Source organism: Schistocerca nitens, chromosome 2, assembly GCF_023898315.1.
Source record: "Schistocerca nitens isolate TAMUIC-IGC-003100 chromosome 2, iqSchNite1.1, whole genome shotgun sequence".
Classification (NCBI taxonomy): Eukaryota; Metazoa; Arthropoda; class Insecta; order Orthoptera; family Acrididae; genus Schistocerca; species Schistocerca nitens.
Window position 1 is genome coordinate 733984867 of NC_064615.1, and position 23065 is coordinate 734007931.

General features: G+C 43.2%; 1 protein-coding gene across 1 annotated transcript in view; it reads left to right on the plus strand.

Moving 5' to 3' along the window:
* The first annotated feature begins 835 nt into the window (after positions 1–835).
* The window catches only part of LOC126236937 (cholinesterase 1-like), an 84209-nt gene continuing 61979 nt past the window's right edge, over positions 836–23065 (plus strand). The window contains exons 1-2 of the mRNA XM_049946627.1: positions 836–956; positions 22069–22206. Coding sequence (XP_049802584.1) covers positions 888–956; positions 22069–22206 — 207 coding nt within the window. The 5' untranslated portion in view covers positions 836–887. The remainder of the gene's footprint in view (positions 957–22068; positions 22207–23065) is intronic.

Below are 23065 nucleotides of genomic sequence, written 5' to 3' on the forward strand. Positions count from 1 at the left end.
TGTGGCTAAGCCATGTCTCCACAGTATCCTTTCTTTCAGGAGTGCTTGTTCTGCAAGGTTCGCAGGAGAGCTTCTGTAAAGTTTGGAAGGTAGGAGACGAGACACTGGCAGAAGTAAAGCTCTGAGACCGGGCGTGAGTCGTGCTTCGGTAGCTCAGATGGTAGAGCACTTGCCCGCGAAAGGCAAAGATCCCGAGTTCGAGTCTCGGTCGGGCACACAGTTTTAATCTGCCAGGAAGTTTCATATCAGCGCACACTCCGCTGCAGAGTGAAAATCTCATTCTGACTACTCACCATTGTCTTTCGATCCACGCCTGCTCCCTCGATCCACTATTTTTTGCCTATCTATTATTACGACACGGTAGTTGTCACACTAGGTTTGCTTCCATTTGAGAGTATCCAGGGTCTACTTCCCTTTTGGCCATCCATTTCTGGTATACAATGTTTTCCCCAAAATCACTTACGACGAATTACGGGATGGTTCCCCTGAAGAGGAGAAGGTTCAGTTGCTTAGAGTCTATCTTTATCGGGTACGTACTGATATTTTCGTAAGTATCACGTTCATCTTAACAAGTGCAGTAGTTATCTGTTTCCATTAGTTTCAAAACAGTTATTTCTAAAACAAAGTTTTTTATTTTGTATTTTTTATTTTTTTAAACCTTAGGACGTATATTCGGCGACGCACCTCCTCTGCTCAGCCGAATTTCTATTAACTTCACCTTCTTCATTCCGTGGAAGTTTCCACAGGAGTATCATAGTGAGATAACTTATCGATAGGCTGCCACGGCAATTGGGCGATGTTCTTAAGATATAAAAAACGTGGAGCGGTGCCCAAATGTCGGACAGATTCCCACAGTCACCCTAAGTGGAGAGCAACACCAGTCCGCTATGCAGCTTATCACAGTACTTGAGTTAACCGGTTTACTCCACCTCTCTCTATCACTGGGTTACCTGTTGGTAAGTCTGTTAACAAGCCTAGCAGTTGCTTCTATTCGTAGCGTAACTTAAATATTTGCCAGTAATAATTGTACAGAAACGGGTCTGATGTCACGGGAAAACATGCAATAGATGAGCTTAGACGTCAGTAGCGACAACTGGCAACATAGCGATATTTTGGTTGTAGTACTATTTGTTGTGTCTGCCTCCTACTTTCAAAACTATTGGCCCATTTTCCTTAAAACTATGCAATTTAGATTTTACAGTTCAACCAAATGTTCAGATGGATGTACATCATTTATTCTTAGTCAGTAAGGCATAATATGAAGACGTAATACATAGTACTCCCAATAAAAGCGAAGACGAAGCTCAAACACCGAAGTATTAATGCAAGTAGAATAACAATAACAGTAGTAGCTGTAGTAAAATAAGAATTCTAACTAAACATAGACTTACGTCACTGAGTTAGCATTAGTCTGAAAAGTGCCTCGCACTGCCCCTGCGTTCATTACTTGCTGAAGTCAACTATGTACGTTAATAGTAGCCGGTGGTACAGTGCCTGTATCGCCGAGGTTTGAGGCCGCATCTTCGTATACCTCTATAATAATCTACTTCTCATTATTACTGCTATAGAAACTTACGTGGTTTACCAGTAAATACGTACTTGTTTGACGGCAGTCCGTATTATTACCTGTGGTAACTGATGTTATATTGTCCGTATTCCTTGCAACAGTTCCTGCGGATGCTGTCCTAGTAGGTAACAGGTAATCGTAACTTGCTCACTGTTGCTTTACGGCGGCAGATGCAGCAGTGCATCCCCACTATGCTGTCGTTGGCGTAGTTGTACCTGATGGACCTGTAGACACAAAAACACTCCACTGCATCGATACAGCCCTTACGGTACTTCATCAACATGCTCCGTCATCACACCGAAAGCATAAAAGTGTGATAGAACCCCTCTACCTGTCTTTGTCCGGTATCAATCATGCGAATAAGTCCTCAATGAAATACTGTCGACAGGTTAAAGCAACTCAATAATTCCTCTGCAAGAGTAATTGTTTCGACTGAAAGGGCGTCGGTTCTTTCCTATTTGCAGGATTGGACCGAAATATTGTGAACATGGACTGCATTCTGAGCTGTAAAATGATGAAGAATAGGATAGCAAAACACGTGATTGGGCTCGCCAAGCAAAACCATTTATGAAGAAAGGAATCCTAGTGAAAACTGGTAAACGACTTTCAGTATACAGTCTGTAACGAGAGGAATGTGTAGAAATCCGTTGACCATGGGAGAAAGCAGAGGACCGACTGCACCAGGGTTTTTCTAGCACAGACAGGCTTGCTTCATACTGTAATGCTCACTATCGCATGGATCAATCGTCGGAAGTAAGCAGAGGTTCATCATTCACAGAGACAGTCACTCGAAACGTCTATGCTGCTATGTGTGCCCAGAAGTCCTCTCTTGTTAAAACTCGAAAACCATTGGCCTTTATTTGGCGGTTGGGTTCAAAGACTCTCCTATATTGGCTCCTCGCGTCTTACACAGCTTACTGGGGTTATTGAGAATCCCCACAAGTTCAAAGAAACTAATTTTTTCAGGAGGTACAAAAAGCACACCACGTCTTAACATTACGTTGAAATTCAGCTTATCTTCTCATTTTTCGTTAAAATGAATGTAGACTGGAGAATGACAATGCACTGCAGACAATCATAGCACATTTTCGTGACGCTAAGCAAAAATTTATTTAGTGAGAATGTGGGCTTTCTCAATGTTTTGTAACAAATAAGCATAGATCATTGCCTAACTCATACATTACTGGTAATATGGACCAAAATCAAACAAATTTTTCCGATTTTCCATTCTCTTTAGCATGTGTTTCATTCTTTGACATATATTGGTCAATTGTGTAGGTCAGAGTAGAAGTTCTGGATGATTTCTTTTGTTAGTAGGAATGGTAGACATCGTCTTAGGTCATTCATTTTCATGTAATTTATAGGCCCATGATCTTGATAAGCCTGTACGTATAGGGCTTGGTGGAATTACGGATGGATCAGCCAGTCATAATGTGTGCTTTTTCTGCTGCATCAATGAAGGCCCTAACTTTAACAACATTAAGACTTTCATTTCAGTAGGAGAACTTCATGAACTGTGTTACATGAAAGTATTCTTTGCTGTTTCTTTGTGTACCTGTTCCTTGAGTTTCAACTATAATGTTGTCATTTTGGCAGAAGTATAGCTATCATTGATTAAAATTTAGCATCTCGTATCATTTTGGTATTTTTACTTCCCAATTCATCTTTGTGCTGAACTCTTATTAATTTTGCATACTCTTTCCGCAAATACATTCTATCCACTTTTCTAATTTTACTTTTCAACATGTTGAAATCTCTCTTATGTAGAAGCTAGGTGTGGTCTCTTAATGGAATGTAATGGATGATGAATTGAAATCTTCCCTGTGCCACAAGCATTAAACAAAATCTTATCATTGCATAGTTTTTAATGTTGCCTCTACAAGAGCCAGAGAACAAATAAAGGCGTCCAGCACGTTTTCCAATATTTTCATTTATATAATCAAGAACAAATGAACACATTTCATCAAGGCTTTTTCGTGCTATTTCTTCATGATAGAGGTAAAACCTGGTTCTTCCATTCTGTAAGCTATGTACATTAAAGGCATTTACTGAAAGCTGACACAAGTAAAATTTGTCTTGTACTGACGTCTGAGACATTTGCAGGTGCTGCTTGAATTCAGACAAGAGGCATCCAATGACATTTTACCACCAATAACAACAGTAATCGATTAAACCAAAAAGTAAGAGAAAAAATCTATTATTCTCTCTGTTTATAACAGTGTTCACAACTTAAAAGTTTGATAAAAAACGTATGTTTTGTGTATGTGAGGTTTCTCTTCAGTAAATGTGGTACAGTGGCTACATAAAAACGCAGGAAACGTCAAAACATATATATTTTCCTATTTCGTGATCGACTTATACACTCCTGGAAATGGAAAAAAGAACACATTGACACCGGTGTGTCAGACCCACCATACTTGCTCCGGACACTGCGAGAGGGCTGTACAAGCAATGATCACACGCACGGCACAGCGGACACACCAGAAACCGCGGTGTTGGCCGTCGAATGGTGCTAGCTGCGCAGCATTTGTGCACCGCCGCCGTCGGTGTCAGCCAGTTTGCCGTGGCATACGGAGCTCCATCGCAGTCTTTAACACTGGTAGCATGCCTCGACAGCGTGGACGTGAACCGTATGTGCAGTTGACGGACTTTGAGCGAGGGCGTATAGTGGGCATGCGGGAGGCCGGGTGGACGTACCGCCGAATTGCTCAACACGTGGGGCGTGAGGTCTCCACAGTACAGCGATGTTGTCGCCAGTGGTCGGCGGAAGGTGCACGTGCCCGTCGACCTGGGACCGGACCGCAGCGACGCACGGATGCACGCCAAGACCGTAGGATCCTACGCAGTGCCGTAGGGGACCGCACCGCCACTTCCCAGCAAATTAGGGACACTGTTGCTCCTGGGGTATCGGCGAGGACCATTCGCAACCGTCTCCATGAAGCTGGGCTACGGTCCCGCACACCGTTAGGCCGTCTTCCGCTCACGCCCCAACATCGTGCAGCCCGCCTCCAGTGGTGTCGCGACAGGCGTGAATGGAGGGACGAATGGAGACGTGTCGTCTTCAGCGATGAGAGTCGCTTCTGCCTTGGTGCCAATGATGGTCGTATGCGTGTTTGGCGCCGTGCAGGTGAGCGCCACAATCAGGACTGCATACGACCGAGGCACACAGGGCCAACACCCGGCATCATGGTGTGGGGAGCGATCTCCTACACTGGCCGTACACCACTGGTGATCGTCGAGGGGACACTGAATAGTGCACAGTACATCCAAACCGTCATCGAACCCATCGTTCTACCATTCCTAGACCGGCAAGGGAACTTGCTGTTCCAACAGGACAATGCACGTCCGCATGTATCCCGTGCCACCCAACGTGCTCTAGAAGGTGTAAGTCAACTACCCTGGCCAGCAAGATCTCCGGATCTGTCCCCCATTGAGCATGTTTGGGACTGGGTGAAGCGTCGTCTCACGCGGTCTGCACGTCCAGCACGAACGCTGGTCCAACTGAGGCGCCAGGTGGAAATGGCATGGCAAGCCGTTCCACAGGACTACATCCAGCATCTCTACGATCGTCTCCATGGGAGAATAGCAGCCTGCATTGCTGCGAAAGGTGGATATACACTGTACTAGTGCCGACATTGTGCATGCTCTGTTGCCTGTGTCTATGTGCCTGTGGTTCTGTCAGTGTGATCATGTGATGTATCTGACCCCAGGAATGTGTCAATAAAGTTTCCCCTTCCTGGGACAATGAATTCACGGTGTTCTTATTTCAATTTCCAGGAGTGTATTTTTAAAGTAGAAAATCACAGATAACTCAGTGTTTTAACTAAATGGACGTGTGGGGTTTCTCAGTATTCCCATTCAGTTGGTGTTGACTGCATCAGATATTCCTAGTAACAGTCCATTTTGAGAATCACACAGACACGCAAACAAGGGCAACATGTCACCAAATTTGAACCATCTTTTTCCTTCGCCACCTACCTCGCTCAATTATCTGACAAATTTAGTATATAGGTAAACATATTATAGAGAGCGAGAGGGAGAGAGAGAGAGAGAAAGGGTGGGATGGAGGGGGAGGTCCCAAAAACCGGCCCTCCATTTTGTTTCTGATTTTGAAAAGATAGAAAATAGTAATAAATTATGTTCTAAAAGCACGTAATATTCGCACTATAACTTAATGCACCATTCACATTTTACTCGTATAAACTATTATTAAAAGGTATCAAGGGAAACAAAAATAAAAAACGTTATTCATTGCGAGTTTGAGAAATAGTCACCAAAATAGGAGCACTTATAAAAATAATCAAAATAGCACTAAATATTCGTAAAATTAGAAACAGGCTTCAAATCAAAGGAAAAATAATGTAGCTTCAAAGTACGTATAGGATATCGTCTTCCAAAACGTTACAGTATATCTCGGCGTGTCCTTTGCTACAGATTGTTCCTGAAGCCTTTCTTTCTAACGGTTTGCTCTTGTCACGCGTAAGAAAAATACTAGTCCGCTTTTCCCAGCAGTTTCGTCTTTGAAAGAGTGTTCAATTCTACTTCCGTTTTTCAAAACTCATTACGAGTAAGCTGAAAGGGAGAAGCTTCCATAGCAAGACAATACTAAATCACCTCTGCTTCAAGATGTTATCCCAAAATATGCAAGCTGAACTGATGCAGGACAATTCAAACCATCATACTGTTGACTGTGTAAGAACAAGCCGCTCAACTCAGAACAACTCTATTCGACTTGTAGTAAAACTGGTTCCAGCATCACTTTAGGTCAGTGAACTTTGTAGGAATATCAGAGAAGCACCGGTAGCCACTATTTCTGGAATCGACAAAATACTAGCGAGGTCTTTGTGTGGAGAACTGTACAGTCCTAGTGGACAAGAGGAAAGACTACGTGTCGCCGTAATGCACAATAACTTATAAAATATGCACAGACGAGCAGCCAGTATTGATTACGCGGCGAGGACAGCACAAATTATGACGGCGTAATTAAGACCGTCAGTAGCTATCCTCTAGTAGATGCGTTGTGAGCATGGGAAGCGCTTTGAAAATTGCGTCTCGCAATGCATCACCACACAATAAATCTCCGATGGTCTAGCAAAAGTAATGTATCGTGACGAGAGCTGAACTAGCCCCTGCGTTAGTGGTAGTTAATTGTGAGTGCAGGGGCGAGCAGAAAACCACCCATTACTGCACTGAGTCGAGCAGCTCCACATAGGACTAAACCTGACCATCACAGAGAAAGGAGCAATATTGTTCAGTGAGTCTTCACATACGTTGCTTGTTCGGGGGACAGTGAATGTTAACAGATTTGTCTTCCTGTCAACTGGCGTTCCTCCCGTAAGGTAACCTCCCTGTACACAACCCATGTTTTCCACGACGTTTTCTCCAGAAAGTTCGTCATTTGCACTGAATAGCACTGTGACCAGACCGGTTTTCCATTCAGATTGTGTAGAACGTGTCTAGCTTAGTCTACAACACTACAACATTCCGTGACCAGTTCTGAGAACAACTGAAACTAATCAAAGATTCTCCTTCGCATCTACGTTTACTTCTGTACTCCGCAAGGCGCCCTATGTTGTGTAGCAGAGGATACTTTGTGTATCACTCTCACTTTCGTCTTTTTCCTGTTCCAGTCGCGAATGTTGCGTAGGATGAACTACCGTTGGCAAGTTTCCACATATGCTAGAATCTCTTATATTTTTCCCTTCACGGTTTTTTCATAAGATATTTGTTGGAGCAAGCGGTATGTTTGTTGACTCTTCTAGGTACGTACGCCCTTGGAAAGTTAAAGGTTGATGCACAAAGCCTCTCATATAGCATCTGCTGCTGGAGTTGTATGAGCTCCTCTGTGACGCTATTGGTACTTTCTAAACGAAATCATCATGAAACGTGCTGCTTTTCTTGGGATCTCTTCTATTTCTCGTGTCTGTCCTATTTGTTAACGGTCCCAGACGGAGAAGCAATACTTTAGTATACAGGGTTACCCAAGATGACTGATCAATATACTGTACAAAGATATGACAGGAACCATCATTTGAAGCAAAGAAGTCTAGTAAACGTGAGTTCTGAAATGCATACCTTTACAGCAATGAGCTCTCTTCATCTACGATATTGTAAAAAGAATCTCTTCGACTGCAAGGTCTTTGCTTTCAATGATTTAGAATGAGCTAGCAAGGACCAAAACAATTAAGAATAGTCTAGTAAACATCGGCCCTACAATGCATACATAAATAATTGTGAGCAGTTCTTCGGTAGAATATTTATGTTACACAGTAGCAGAGATGAACAAGTGCCCAAAAGCTCTTAGGGTGTACAATTTAGAGCTCATGTATACTGAACGCCTTTCTTCTTGTTTTAGTGCACACTGTCACTTCTAAAAATGCAGAAAACAAAAGCTTGCATTAGAAAAGATTTGTTTCACAGCATCGAAGATGAGGTGGTGTTCATAGCACTTAGGGATACAGGGTACTTTTCCGACTCAATATTATGTAAAAATCAACACCTATTTCTTTCAGCCACTGTTTATAGCGTATATGTTTTATAGGTTTTTTGTTGATATCAGGTAATGCAGCACACTTTCTACAGAAATTAGAAGTATTTTGAAAATTTTTGAATCTGCTTACAGTTATTCCAAAATTACAAACAAATTGACGCATTTTTTTCAATATGCTTCCTCAAATGAGGTACCATTTAATCCAGTGTTATACATTTGAAGGAGACCAAATTTTCGCCAGATATGCATGACATGATGGCTGAGGTACCAGACCTATTTAATTCCACCCATTATATATATTACAAGGATAAAAAATATCACATCTTACATTTTAATTTTTATAATATTTTTCCTAATAAAAATGTTACTTATTTGGTTGATTCTGCAAGAAAGCTTAGGTCTACTACATAAGAATGGACTATTGCAAGTTACAGAAAAAATTAGAGCAATGCTTTATAAACTTTATAAAATATTTGCACCTGAATCCTTAAACATACAACTTGTGGTAAATTGCGAATAAAGATATGAGTCCAATTAAACTGTGCCTCAGAACATTCCTGAAGCGTAGTCTTCATCCTGCAGCATTTCTTCATCTTCAAGCTACTTCTTGGCATTCCGTTTAGCACTTCCTGCGTCTTTGGTAACTTGAAGAGCGAATCTTTCAGCTTCATGCACCCATTTTCTATCACACGCAAGCAACTGGTCTTCCATATTCGAACCACATTTTATGTCTAAATATCTTTATGACTTCCAACCTTCCTATCACTCCATCATTGAAACAAATCACTACATCTAGTACACCAACGTTTAATGTATGTAGAGCACAGTCTGCAAACAGGGTGGTCACCTGTGGACAACTTGTGAAATTAGGTGACCCATACAGCTTTTCTCATTGCTTTAACATCATTCAGAGATGCAGTCCGTCTAATGGCCAGTCAATAAGAACTCTGAAGATTGTCTGTTTCACTTTCTGCCTCGGACAGACAGAGATTTTCCATCAGATAGCAACTTCCCTTTCATTTCTCTTCGTAGCTTCCTCAATCTAGCACCCATCCTCTTTTGCACATCTCCACAACACTCCAGTTTTGTTACCAAGGCATCACCATAAGCACTGAACTCATTAATTTTATTGAAAGCTTTAGAATCCCCATCGTCTAGGTACTTCGTATATCTAACGTCATAAACGGGCACCGATCTCTGAATTATTTTTAGAGTTTCCTCACACTCAATATCTCTACTGCAACAATCATAATTCTTAGAACACTGACGTTCAATATGTCCTTGAGTGTTACGATGGCAGGTGTGGCAGTACTTAGATAAGCACTCAACATCAACTACTTACTACTTTTCCATCCTCCAGTGAAGTAGCACACCATTCAAGGAACGATGTCCTCGACGTTGCCATGTCTCATCAAGTGCGACAGCAATGTCCCTGGTTCTACTAATATTTACAGTTTCTTCTACTGCACGTTTCGTAGATGCTTTAGAAAATACCGTCAAGGCTCCTAAAAGTATTTTTATGTACTTTCTGAACCTACTGGTAGGAGGAGGAAGGTCCATCAAACCACAAAACATTTGAGCAGCCTTTCTTCCTTTTCCAATTGCACGCATTGCATACACTAACTTCAAATTCACATCATACAAATAATGCCCAATGTTTGAAGTCATATTCAAGGTAGATTTATTGCAGGATCTACACAGAACGACTAATTTTGACGCTAAACCCTTCCTGCTACTATGCTGTTCAGTTATTTCCAGACAGCGTACACCATCACATTGTTTACATTTCGCCACTTCCTTTAGCAAAAAAGATAAGTTGCCCACATCAACAACAATAAATCCACTACAAACGGCGTCATTGTTAACACAAAAATTTTAATCACCAGGAGGCATCCCATGAGGGAGATTCTTCCCTGATGAACTGATACATAGGTTACTTTCAACAGTGTGGCTCTCTTTGTTTGTGAACTGATTACCATGGAATAGTTCGTGTTTACTGCACACTGCAGGATATGTACTTCCACAAATCTATATAGCACTTCGGTGACAAAAATTCAGTAACACGTGAACAGACTGCTTCAGCGAAATAAAAGAAAATATAGTAAAGATCATCATTTACAGACATAGTAAAGATAATCATTTACAGATACTAGAAACCTGCACTGTTACCGACATATACAATGTATCATACATATAGTTGCTGGAAACAGAAAATTCACAGTTCTTTCCAAAATAATACTGGTTTCTGTAACAGAAATAATGGGGGAGGGGGGGGGGGGCCTTGGCGGCATACATGACTGTAGCTTTAAAATTTGTTATTTATAGGTCATTTTTCGCTTGAAACCCTATAATGTATATAGTAATCTAATCAGGAATCAGGAAATGCAATAGAATTTAATAAAGTCATAAAAAATTCGATTTTTTCATCGTTTATAAGTACCCTGTATCTTTAAGGTACGCTATTTAGAGCCCATGTTTACTGGATTTTCTTGCATCGAATTATCGTTCGTGTCGTATCGCTGGTTTTGACTTTCTTCAATGGGCCAAGACTACTGAATAACGATATAGACTTGGTCATATGGGACATGACTTCTGAATCACCCTTTGTATATAGATCTCTAAAAGTAGCTACTGCTCTCTCAGGGTCACATGTGAAATTGAGTCTTATCTGCTGACGATTCAAAGTAGTCTTATCTCTACTGACTGTACCATGCAAGAGACAGTTAGGATTTCTGGAGGTTTCCGATACTGTGATTTGTCAGAGGCATTTTGTTGCGTAAATTACAACATCTTGTTAAGCAAATTAGAATGCTGTGAGTTCACTGGCAGTGCTGAAATATTCCAGTGCCTTGCAAACTGGAAACAAAAAGTGTCCCTGCCGGGACCAGTAAATTAAGCTATCGCTAATCAGCGCGCTGGGACATCATTAGAAGTCCACAAGGACCACTGTTTCTCTTTTGTACATTAATGACTTATGATCAGGTAGTAATTCAGGTTTCATTACTTTACTTTCACATTTATAATCCATTATTTTATCCTTTTTTACAGTTTCACGTATCCATTCTGATATCTTTACAGAAGGTGTTTTACAGTACTGACTTTCTGTAATGTTTGTACAGGACCCTCTCTTGTTGAACAGATAGCATCGCTTTCACAAACCGCGCCCCTCTTAACGTTACTTACTTCCTTTGACTACTCTAAATGAGAATTCGCTCCATTCTACAGTTTCTACATTTTATGCCGTTTACATTTTATGTAACTGTTATTCTACATTATTAGTGTTTCAACGATTTTAGCTCGACGTCTCATATTAAAGTCATCACATCCCTACAATCTCCTTCCTGCTTCCTTTGCCCTTCCAAAATCACCCTCACTCCATTTCTCCTTACCCTCTCCACCTACCACCGACACATACACTGATTTAGCTCGACTTTGTATTAGATCTAAAGATCATCCAGAGTGATCGAAATATGTAATTTAATTAACAATGTGCAACTGAGTCAGAACAATAAACGAGAATTATCTTAATTATCTGAACAATTGCTCGAGCTCACAAGACGATTATGTCGACTATAACGAGAGATTATTTTATTTGCAGATGAGTGCTGCAATAATTAGCAGGTCAAGCATAGTTTTAGATAGGGCTACTACTAACAGTTTCATAGACATTAATAAATGGCTTACAGCCAGCTCATTTTCGTTAAACCTCGGAAAGACTCAATATTCGCTGTTCAGAACATGTAAGAGATTCCCAACCAGCACAAGCATGAAGTAAGAAGAAGTGGAGATAGAAGAAGCTGACAGTGTTAAATTGGTGGGGTAGAAACATGATACTAAATTCAGTTTGGAGGAACATTCCACAAAACTGCTCAGACGTCCAAACAAATCCTTGTTTCCAATGCGAAAGTTATCAGACATCCAATTGTCTCTTAACTTATCGCATTCTGAGATAACTTTTCTCGTAAATCAAAAGTTTTCAGCGTTAAAAAGCCTGTAATACGCATTATTACACGAGCATCTCAAATACAGATAGCTGCTGTATTGGAGAGAAAAATGCTCTAGTCGACATGACGAGTGGGGTTGCTTCAGAAACTGCTCTGACCATCGTAGTAACAGCAGAGAGTATGATACCAGGACACTTGATGAGGGTCAGATTTTGGGCATTCAATGCGCTGGAGACTCCACCTCCTATGGAGTGCAGCAACTACGATTTTCCCCATATGACCATGACGGTAGGCGGAGAGGGGGGGGGGGGCATAGTATCTCTATTGGAGGTAAACTCGTGACAGTCACAGCTACTGTCAGTAGCATGGCTTTGCTAACAGGGTAACCGTCGGTATCCGCTTATTAGAGAACAAACAGAACACAGCACATAAAATCAGAGTACGACAGGAAACCAAGTAGCAGTACGATTTAGCATTTTGCCGTTGGGTACAAAAGTCTACATCACAAGTGAGGAACTCTCTATTTTGTCCAAATGGACATGGTGTCATTAATGCTTCTAACTATATCTCGTCTCCCACTGTGCATTCTTAGTAATAAAGAGCTGAATTTTGGACATGAAAGCATTACATAACGGCTTGTCGATTTTTCCCACAGCCTCCAGAGTATCTATCATTCCCATCAACATTAAGCCACATATGTACGAATTACTGCATATCAGATGTATAGAAAGGAAATATTAACATACATCAGGAGGTGGGACAACATAAAATGATTGGTTTCCTACTACTGAAGTGGGTCAATATTTTGAAGCACTTACTATGAAACGGCAGACAAACTACAGACCAAGTGAATTGGCGCCGAAGTATTGAACTCGACATTTTCAAATTTCGGTTTAATCATCCAGAATTAAGTTTCTCGTGATTTACATATGCAAATAAAAGTGACCCAGACAAGTGGATACGACTGGACATTACTGTATACATATAAACATGCCTCGGTTTTTTTTTTTTTTTTAGGGCGCAAAACTTCTATGGTCGTTAGCGCCCGGTCCGTGACTTAGGAAACAGTAAAAAACGAAAATGGAAACCAGCAGCAATGGAAACGAAACTCAAAAAATTGGAGAAACTAAAAGCAGAAGGAAGGCTTAAAAATCCACTACAGAAAGGGGTTGGTTGTCCCCAAAAAAAGCTTCAAATAACTGACGTCATCCCACTGGCACAAATAAACTCGAAAACGCGATCGGCCGAGCGCGTCTCATCAGCTAAAATGGACGATATATCAGGCGACAGCTGTAGACGGGCGCGTAACGGAGTAAAATAGGGGCACTCAATTAAAAGGTGTCTTACCGTCCACAGCTGAGAGCAGTGGGGACAGAGTGGGGGAGGATCGCCGCTTAAAAGATGTCGATGGCTAAAAAGACAGTGCCCTATCCAGAGTCTAGTTAAAATTACCTCCTCCCGACGGCGCGTTCTGGAGGAAGAGGTCCAAGCACAGGGAAGAGCTTTCACGTCCCGCAATTTATTATGGGGAAGTGTCGACCAATGTGCGTGCCATAAAAGAACAACATGACGACATAAAACGCTCCGTAGATCGGCGAAGGGAATCGATCGAATAGCTCGCCGAAGAAGAGAGACTGCAGCCTTGGCCGCTATATCGGCCGCCTCATTTCCACAGATACCAACGTGTCCTGGGAGCCAGAGGAACGCCACCGAGACGCCCCCCAGGTGGAGCAAGCGCAGACAGTCCTGAATCCGGTGGACCAGAGGGTGAACAGGGTAGAGAGCTTGGAGACTGAGGAGAGAGCTGAGAGAATCTGAACAGATAACATACTGTATCCGCTGATGGCGGCGGATGTATTGGACAGCCTGGAGAACAGCGTAAAGCTCCGCAGTATAAACCGAACACTGGTCAGGAAGCCGAAATCGATTTGGGGTGTCGCCAAGAATATAGGCACTCCCTACACCTAACGATGTTTTCGAGCCATCAGTGTAACTAAATGTGGCTTCCTTCATTTGTGCACATAGAGCAGCAAATGCCCGACGATAAACAAGTGAAGGGGTACCATCCTTGGGAAGGAGGCGTCGAAAAAAATGTCATGGGCTGGATTAGCAGGCATGGAAGGCAGATGGCTAGCATAACGACTCAGAAGGACTGCTCGCCGATTGGACAGCGGAGGTTCAGCAGTCTCAGCATAAAGGCTGTCCACAGGGCTGGTGTAAAAAGCTCCAGACACTAAACGTAATCCACGGTGGTGGATAGAGTCGAGACGCCGAAGAATAGACGGCCGAGCAGAGGAGTAGACTATGCTTCCATAGTCCAATTTCGAGCGCACTAAGGCGCGATAGAGGCGGAGAAGAACCACTCGGTCCGCTCCCCAGGAGGTACCATTCAGGACACGGAGGGTGTTGAGGGATGGCAGACAGCGAGCCGAAAGATAGGAAACGTGGGAGGACCAGCACAGTTTTCTGTCAAACATAAGACCCAAGAATTTAGCGACGTCCGAAAACGGAAGGTTGACAGGTCTTAGTCGCCAAAAATTAACACAAACGGTCTTACTGGGAGAAAAACGGAAGCCGGTTTCGATGCTCCAAGAGTGGAGGCGATCGAGACATCGTTGAAGACGTCGTTCAAGAAGGCTGGTCCGTTGAGAGCTGTAGTAGATCGCAAAATCGTCCACCAAGAGGGAGCCCGAGACATCAGGAAGGAGACAATCCATAATTGGATTTATGGCAATGGCAAAAAGTACAACACTTAGCACGGAGCCCTGGGGTACCCCGTTTTCTTGGGAGAAAGTACAGGAGAGAGTAGTGTTCACCCGCACTCTAAATGTGCGCTCTGCCATAAATTCGCGAAGAAAAAGGGGCAGCCGACCTCGAAAGCCCCAAGAGAACAGTGTGCGGAGGACGCCTGTTCTCCAACATGTATCGTATCCTCTCTCAAGATCAAAAAATATTGCTACTGTTTGGGGTTTCCGGAGAAAATTGTTCATGATATAAGTGGAGAGAGCAACAAGATGGTCAACTGCAGAACGATGCTTTCGGAAACCGCGTTGGGCAGGTGTTAAAAGACTGCGGGACTCCAGCCACCAAACTAACGGCAATTCACCATACGCTCCAAAACCTTACATACACTACTCGTGAGAGAAATGGGGCATAGTTAGAGGGGAGATGTTTGTCCTTTCCTGGTTTCGGAACAGGAACGACGATAGCTGCCCGCCATCGTCTGGGAAAAGTACTGTCGGTCCAAATTCGATTATAAAGGCGAAGGAGGCAACGCAGACTATGGGTTGATAAATGCAGCAACATTTGGATGTGGATACCATCCGGTCCTGGGGCGGAGGAGCGAGAAGAAGAGAGTGCATGTTGGAGTTCCCGCATGGAGAAAACAGTATTATAGCTTTCGCGATTTTGAGAGAAGAAAGCAAGAGGTTGCACTTCCGCTGCACGTTTCTTCGGGAGAAACGCTGGCGGGTAATTTGAAGAGCTCGAAATCCCAGCAAAGTGTTGACCCAATGAGTTAGAAATTGCGACGGGGTCCACTAACGTATCACGCGCGACAGTGAGCCCAGAGACCGGGGAGAGATTAGGCGCACCTGATAACCGTCGAATCCGACTCTAAACTTCCGAGGAGGGAGTGAAGGTGTTAAATGAGCTAATAAAGAATTTCCTGCTTGTCTTCTTCCTATCGCGTATGACGCGACGGCATCGCGCACGGAACTGCTTATAGCGGATACAGTTGGCCAAAGTAGGATGTTGGCGGAAAACGCGAAGAGCACGTCGCCGCTCACGTATTGCGTCACGGCATGCCTCGTTCCACCAAGGAACTGGGGGGCGCCGGGGCCATTCGGAGGTGCGTGGTATTGAACGTTCCGCAGCTGTAAGAATAACGTCTGTAATATGTGTGACCTCATCGTCGACGCTAGGAAAGTGACGGTCATCGAATGTCGCTAGAGACGAAAAAAGTGTCCAATCGGCTTGGGCAAACTTCCAGTGTCGCGGGCGCATATATGGCAGTTGAGGCTGCAGTCTAAGGACACATGGAAAGTGCTCACTCGAGTGTGTATCATCAAGGGCGAACCATTCGAAGCGCCGAGCTAGCGGAACAGTACCGACCGAAAAGTCCAAGTCAGAGAAAGTTGTCGTGGAGGCAGACAAAAATGTAGGGACCCCAGTGTTGAGGCAAACTAGATCCGCCTGGCGGAAGACGTCTAGCAATAGTGAGCCACGTGGACAAGGATGTGGAGATCCCCAAAGCGGGTGGTGGGCATTGAAGTCCCCCAACCAGCAGATAGGGGGGGGGGGGTGGAAGCTGACCAAGAAGATGAAGGAGATCAGCTTGTGCCATTGGTGGGGACGATGGAATGTATACAGTACAAAGAGAAAAGGTATATCCAGAAAGGGAAATACGGACGGCGACAGCTTGGAAGGAAGTGTTTAAGGGGATTGGGTGATAATGGAGAGTATCATGGAGAAGAATCATGAGTCCTCCATGGGCTGGAGTGCCTTCAACAGAGGGCAGATCTAATCGGACGGACTGAAAATGGGGGAGAACAAAGCAGTCATGGGGATGCAGCTTTGTTTCCTGAAGACAGAAGATGACGGGCGAGTAGGATCGTAAGAGGATCGACAATTCATCCCGATTGGCTCGAATGCCGCGGATATTCCAGTGGATAATGGACATAGGGTGGACAGAAAATGGAGGAATGTGACCAAGGTTGCCGTCAACTCAACGACTGCTCAGAGCTTGCGACCGACAGCATGGAGTGGCATTCAGCCGAAGGCAGAAGATCCTGATCCATAGGTTGTTCAGGAGCAGCTCCTGCCATCAGCGATCGGCCGGTTGATCGGCCGCCAGCAGTGCGCCTCGGCAACACAGAAGACGGCCGAGGGCGATTGCCGCCAGGTGGTGCTGTAGATGAGACATGCCGTGGCGGAGAAGGAGAGGAACTGGGTTTCTTATCAGCCTTCTTGGAAACATGATGTTTAGATAAGGAGGAACCGATGGTTGTGAAGTTGGGGTACGTAAAAAATTTTCACGAGTATGCTCTTTTTTCGAAGTCTTGGCGTCCGACTTTTGGGCTCGATTTTTAGCAGAACCCGATGAAGGGTGAGCCATAGAGAGGGCAGGCGAAAGTGGTGAGGTTGAACGGGCGATCTTTGCCCTGGCCGATCTGACGACCGTCGCACTAAAGGTGAGGTCGCAAGTCTGCGTGGCCGCCTGCTTTTTTGGCCGAGGAGAAGCAAGGACAGTGCTGTATTTTCCTGTCTGAGGCACGGTGGGCTGTCGACTGGCGAATAATTTTCGAGCAGCAAAGGTCGACACCTTTTCCTTCACTCTGATTTCCTGAATGAGCTTTACGTCTTTAAAAATGGGGCGATCTCGAGAGGAAGCAGCGTGGTCACCCATACAGTTGATGCAACGAGGGGATGGAGGTGGACAAGCACCCTCATTGGCATCTTTGCCACACATAACACATTTGGCCGGATTCGAGCAGGACTGGCTGGTGTGATTGAACAGCTGACACCGATAGCAACGCGTAGGGTTTGGGACGTAAGGGCGAACGGAAATTATCTCATAGCCTGCTTTGATTTTCGATGGGAGTTGAACTTTGTCAAATGTCAAGAGGACAGTGCGGGTTGGAATGATGTTCGTGTCAACCCTTTTCATAACTCTATGAACAGCCGTTACGCCCTGGTCAGACAGGTAGTGCTGAATTTCTTCGTCAGACAATCCGTCGAGGGAGCGTGTATAAACGACTCCACGTGAGGAATTTAAAGTGCGGTGCGCAACAACCCGGACAGGGAAGGTGTGGAGCAGTGAAGTACGCAGCAATTTTTGTGCCTGGAGGGCACTGACTGTTTCTAACAACAAGGTGCCATTCCGTAATCTGGAAAAAGACTTTACAGGACCTGCAATTGCGTCGACACCTTTCTGAACAATGAAAGGGTTGACCGTGGAGAAGTCGTGACCTTCGTCAGACCGAGAAACAACAAGGAACTGTGGCAACGATGGAAGAACTGTCTGTAGCTGAGACTCAGTAAACTTAAGCTTGTGAGCAGACATAGTGGAAGATGAGGAAATCATTGCGGAAGAATCCCCCATGATTACCGGCGTCTCCGATGGCGCGCTCCTCCCTTGTGGGGGACCTCTCTGAGGGCACTCCCGCCTTAGGTGATTGTTCACACCTCAGGTCACACCTCCCGACAAACGGACGGAGGGACCAATCGGCACTTTCGGAAGGTATCAGCTCGGGTAATCACCCCCCCCCCCCCTGGGCCTGGCCGTTACCAGGGGGTACGTACGTGTCCTACCTGTCTATCTGGGGCAGGCAATTACGCGTTACCCTGTCACCGGCTACGCACGAAAATGCGTGGGTCGGCCTTCAGACACGCACAGGGAGGAAGAAAGAGAAAGGGAAAAACAAAGAAAGGGAAAGGAAAGAAGAGAGGTCTCAAACGCCGCAGCGGAGGAAAGGGTAAAGAGAAGAGGTAAGGAAAAGAGAAGGACAAAGGAAGGATGAAGACATACAAGCAGAGAAGGCGAAGAATGCGTTACATTTACGAGCGTCCGTCTCCAGACGTAGGCACAAACCATACTCCCAGAGGGGGAGAAAGGGAAGGAAAGAGCCAGAGGTGAGGGGAGGGGGGGGCGAAGATGGGGGATAGGGAAGGATGCGGAAAAGGAAGGTATGCAACCCGGTAAGGAAGGAGGGCCACATTAGCTTGGGGTCCCGTGCTCGCTACGCACATATCCACAAAAGAGTTGTGGACCCCCTGGGGGATGTCTCGTTGTGTGCACAACACGAGTACGCCTGTCACATGATCCACACTGGCTCAGAGCATAGTATGGGCAGTGTCAGTGTGAGTGGAACAGTGCAATGAGGCTATGGTACTCACAATGAATCAGTGATTATTCGTTGTCGTATGTTATGTGACATCAAAGTCGTGGAAATGGTGTGGTCAGTTGTTCGCTGAGAAGTTTGGTGCTTAGTCCGAAAAGGGCGTCACACTGACTCTGTTTTGAACAAGTCAAAAAAAGTGTTCCAAACCAAGGCCGGAAAGTGCCCCAAGAGATGACCGGTAGTCACTTTCAAAATAGTCTGTAGTCAGGTTAGTATTGTATTTCCTTTCCTCTGCTGTGTTTCTCTTTACCCTGGAACTCTGTTCTCCAGACCACTTTTATTTGTCCCAGATTGTATCTCTTAAGGAGAATTGCAGGATGATTCTTCCCAAAGCTGAAGTTCACTTTCCTTACCGATCCCTCTCCAACATGAGCTTGTGGTCTGTCTCTAATGAAATTATTGTCGATGGGAATTTAAAATCTAATCTTCCTTACATGCTACAGTTAGTGCTGTTTGTGAAACAATGTGATGATTTATTAAGCAATGTATGCATTTAAAGTCAAAATAGAATGAGTTAACGTTAATCAAGAGTTCATCATTAGTTTTCTAAAACATATTTTAAAATACATTTATTTCGGAACTGTGGTTCAATTCTTTGTTACTGCATGCAACCCAAAGACCATCGCATAAACTGAACCATCACATAAGGTGTAATTATACTTATGGAAATCAGCTCCCTGAAACCGGTAACATATTGAGACATACCCTCACAGCATATTCATAGTGTAGACTATGTAGTTACTGTTCCATCAGGCAATGATGGTTAACAACTGATATTTAATATATCAGTACATCATACCATTATAAAATGCAACAGTAAAACTTAGGTCGGTTCTAACATCGAGGTCTAAGAGATAGATACAGTGCATTTATCGAGAATAATAGTAGCTCATTACAGGAATAAGAAAACCTGCACACGATACAGCGTGCAATACCTTATTTTATTACCAGTAGCATGTTAGTCATTTTAAAATTAATTAACTTGTCACATGGGAATTTAGTGGAATGAGGTTTTGGCTGAGGGTTGTGCAGAAGTGGGGCATATTGAACAACATTATTTTATTTAACAACAAAATTTCAACAGAACATTAAAGCCCTTACAATAAAACAAATATACATTTTTTAGGCCAAAAGAATTTCAAGTATGGCTAAAATAGCTAACTGAACAATTAAATATTTAGCGTTAACATAAAATACTCAAATATAAACCAAATTCAGTCTTGCACTCTTGTGAGCAACAGCACAAGAAATTGCAGTGACAATTGAAAAGCTTACAGTGTGAATGACTACTTTGTATTATTTTGGATCAGTTCGATGAACTCTATTTAGACCTAGATCTACTATTGTTACTATCTCCAGACAACTAAGAAACTAAATACCAACAACACTGCCAATGCTTATGGCTAAATGACTTTTGATACAATTGATACGTGAGAGATGATTCATATAAGATAAGAACAGAGTAAAATCCTAATACACAGGATTGAACCACTGGTTCAATCAAATTAACTCAATAACACAACTATTACACCTATTGAGAAAGAACTGATTCACGCTAATAGCGAAAAACGAAACTTGTGGTTCATATATTTAGTCCGCCCCTGGTAGATACAAAAATAGTTATGGTTGCCCTGTCTGTCAAAAAACACTGCCACACCTCTCATATGCCACAGATATGAACAACTCTATAGTCTAAGCTCATAGTCTCCCATGCGGGAAGTTGTTTACAAGTGGCTGCATTCAGTGCACATTTGCATCTAATGTGGTGCAGTGCCTTGTTCATAAAGCTAACAGGCTACCACCGTCAGCTGCGAAAGCCCCCAGGCTGTGCTCCTTATGACCAGCAGAGCGCACTCTTCGACTCCTTTGAAAATTCTGTGTGTCAGTAGAGGTAAAGGCAGTAACCATTCCGCTTCGTTGGCGCCATCACTGCCCTCTAAACACTACAATGATCGCTGACTATGCACCACAGGTTCTGACCACAGACAGGGCACTGGCGCTGCCACAGTTCTCCATACGCTACAGTGACCACTGACAACAGTCCACAGATTTCACGTGTGAACACAATGACATAATGTTTGCTTCTTTGAGATCTGTATTTGAAGGGGAACAGGTCAATGCCGTTCTCACTACTTGAGCTGTCCACCATACCTTAAGCCGTCACCATCAGCGCAGCAAACCTGGATCACAGCGCTTCTTGCTGATTTTTAGTACTAGAGCAACGCTGATGTGTCTGGCTGGGTAGGGTGGGAAATTAGGAATGCTATGAACTACAGATTCATGGCAATACTTGGTTGTTTTGTATGATCCCATGAATCAACAAGTTAAAAATGTCACCTTTTGAGAAAACATTAGGTGTAGCTAAAAATAAAATCTAACTTTGACAATTCTTTTTCATTTTAATTTTTTTTTACCGTTACCAATCCTTATTCTAACAAAACAATCAGTACATAATATTACTAATATTAGAAGTCGAATAAATGTTTACAAAGAATTAATGCTTGTGCTAAAAGGGGATGAAATACGTGGTTTCACATTTGATCCACAATTTTCCAAAGCATATCACTAGTGTTATGAGGAATATTTTAAGTTTCAGAGTGAATTTAAGAACCCTGTGTTTTCCAGTTACTTGGACTCCAACGAAAGGTACATGCACAAGGCATATAAAACTTAAAACTTATACGAGATTTACTGAACATCTGTAACAATATTTTTCCTGGCAGCTGCATCTATAATATTCTATAACATTTTAATTATCAGATACATTCTACATAAAATTCATTTCTTTGACTTCTTCATATACCCCAGAGACATCACTGACTATACTCTAAGGGATTGTGGTATGAAATAGAATGTAATATTCCCTACATTAGGACTCTATATGGAAAACAGAACTTTGAAAATAAACTTAGAGACTTTATAGGAAATTTCACTTTTTTATTTTGTGACACATTAATTTTTATCTTCTGGTGGGCACTGGGTTGCTGGGTAATTGATACATAATCTTGCTTCATTACCTTATTTCTGTGAGAGGTTCATTAATTTTGTTAACAGGTCTAAATTCTGCAGTCCATTTGTCGTACATTAAAGTACTTCTTCCACTTTTCAAGTGTTGACAACTCATCTGTTACTTCATTTTTTAAATTTTCTTTACATTTGTTACAGGCTCAAGAGTATGTAACAGTGGAAATACAAGAGGGCACCCTGAGGGGTCAGATGTCGAAAACATGGACAGACATTCCCATGTTCATGTTTCAAGGTATTCCATATGCTGAACCACCAGTGGGAGATCTTCGCTTCCAGGCAAGTGTATATGTTTCTTTTTCCTATGTCGTATATACAAGTAATGGTACTGAGTACATTCTGGTACTGTCTCCATTGCTGCTAGATTTACAATGGCATCATCCTTCCGAATTGTCAAATTTCTTCCTTCCCATCTGTCAACCCATCCCCTCTCCCCCAATCCATCCCTCACTCCTATGATGTCATAGTGGCCACAGACCAACTGCCCTACGTGGAAACCACAAGAAATTCTAAAACTGATGGGAAATTAAAAAACACTGTGTTCTTCTCAACCTTCTAATGTCACAGATCAGTTGTCCTAAATATAACATTTCGGGAAATTCAAAATTCAAAGATGGACAGTTATCCCACAGGTGTAAAATGAAAAAAGTATCCGATTTGGCAACCCAGCATGGCTGACCTACCAACACAGGCGGAGCCACAATCATTCACAGGTTTCCTGTAAGATCTGTCACATCTAAATATTAGATGATTGACCTGAGGATACTGCCTTGGTCTTATGGCATCAGAATCCATGATGGTGGACCTGAGGAGGCTTGTGCAGCTTCCTTGTTTGTCAGATTTTCCAGTTGAATAGCGCAGCCTGCATGCTTGCCAGGCCACTTGGACTAAGCTTAGAAGCTGGTGTAAGTTTAAAATAGTGTGATATTCAAAAAATCTCTGCTCCTCTCATGTACCAAGTTTAAAACTCACTCAACTTTCATGTTTAAAGAATCTCAATCCTGATTTTGCAACACAGGAGCTGACTTGCCCTAAGTTTAAGACTAGTTGTACTATGCTCATATTTAAAATTGAAACATGTAGAGTAAGATGGGAACAACTAAATCCTTATTTAAAGAAAAAATGCAAAGGGAGTCAC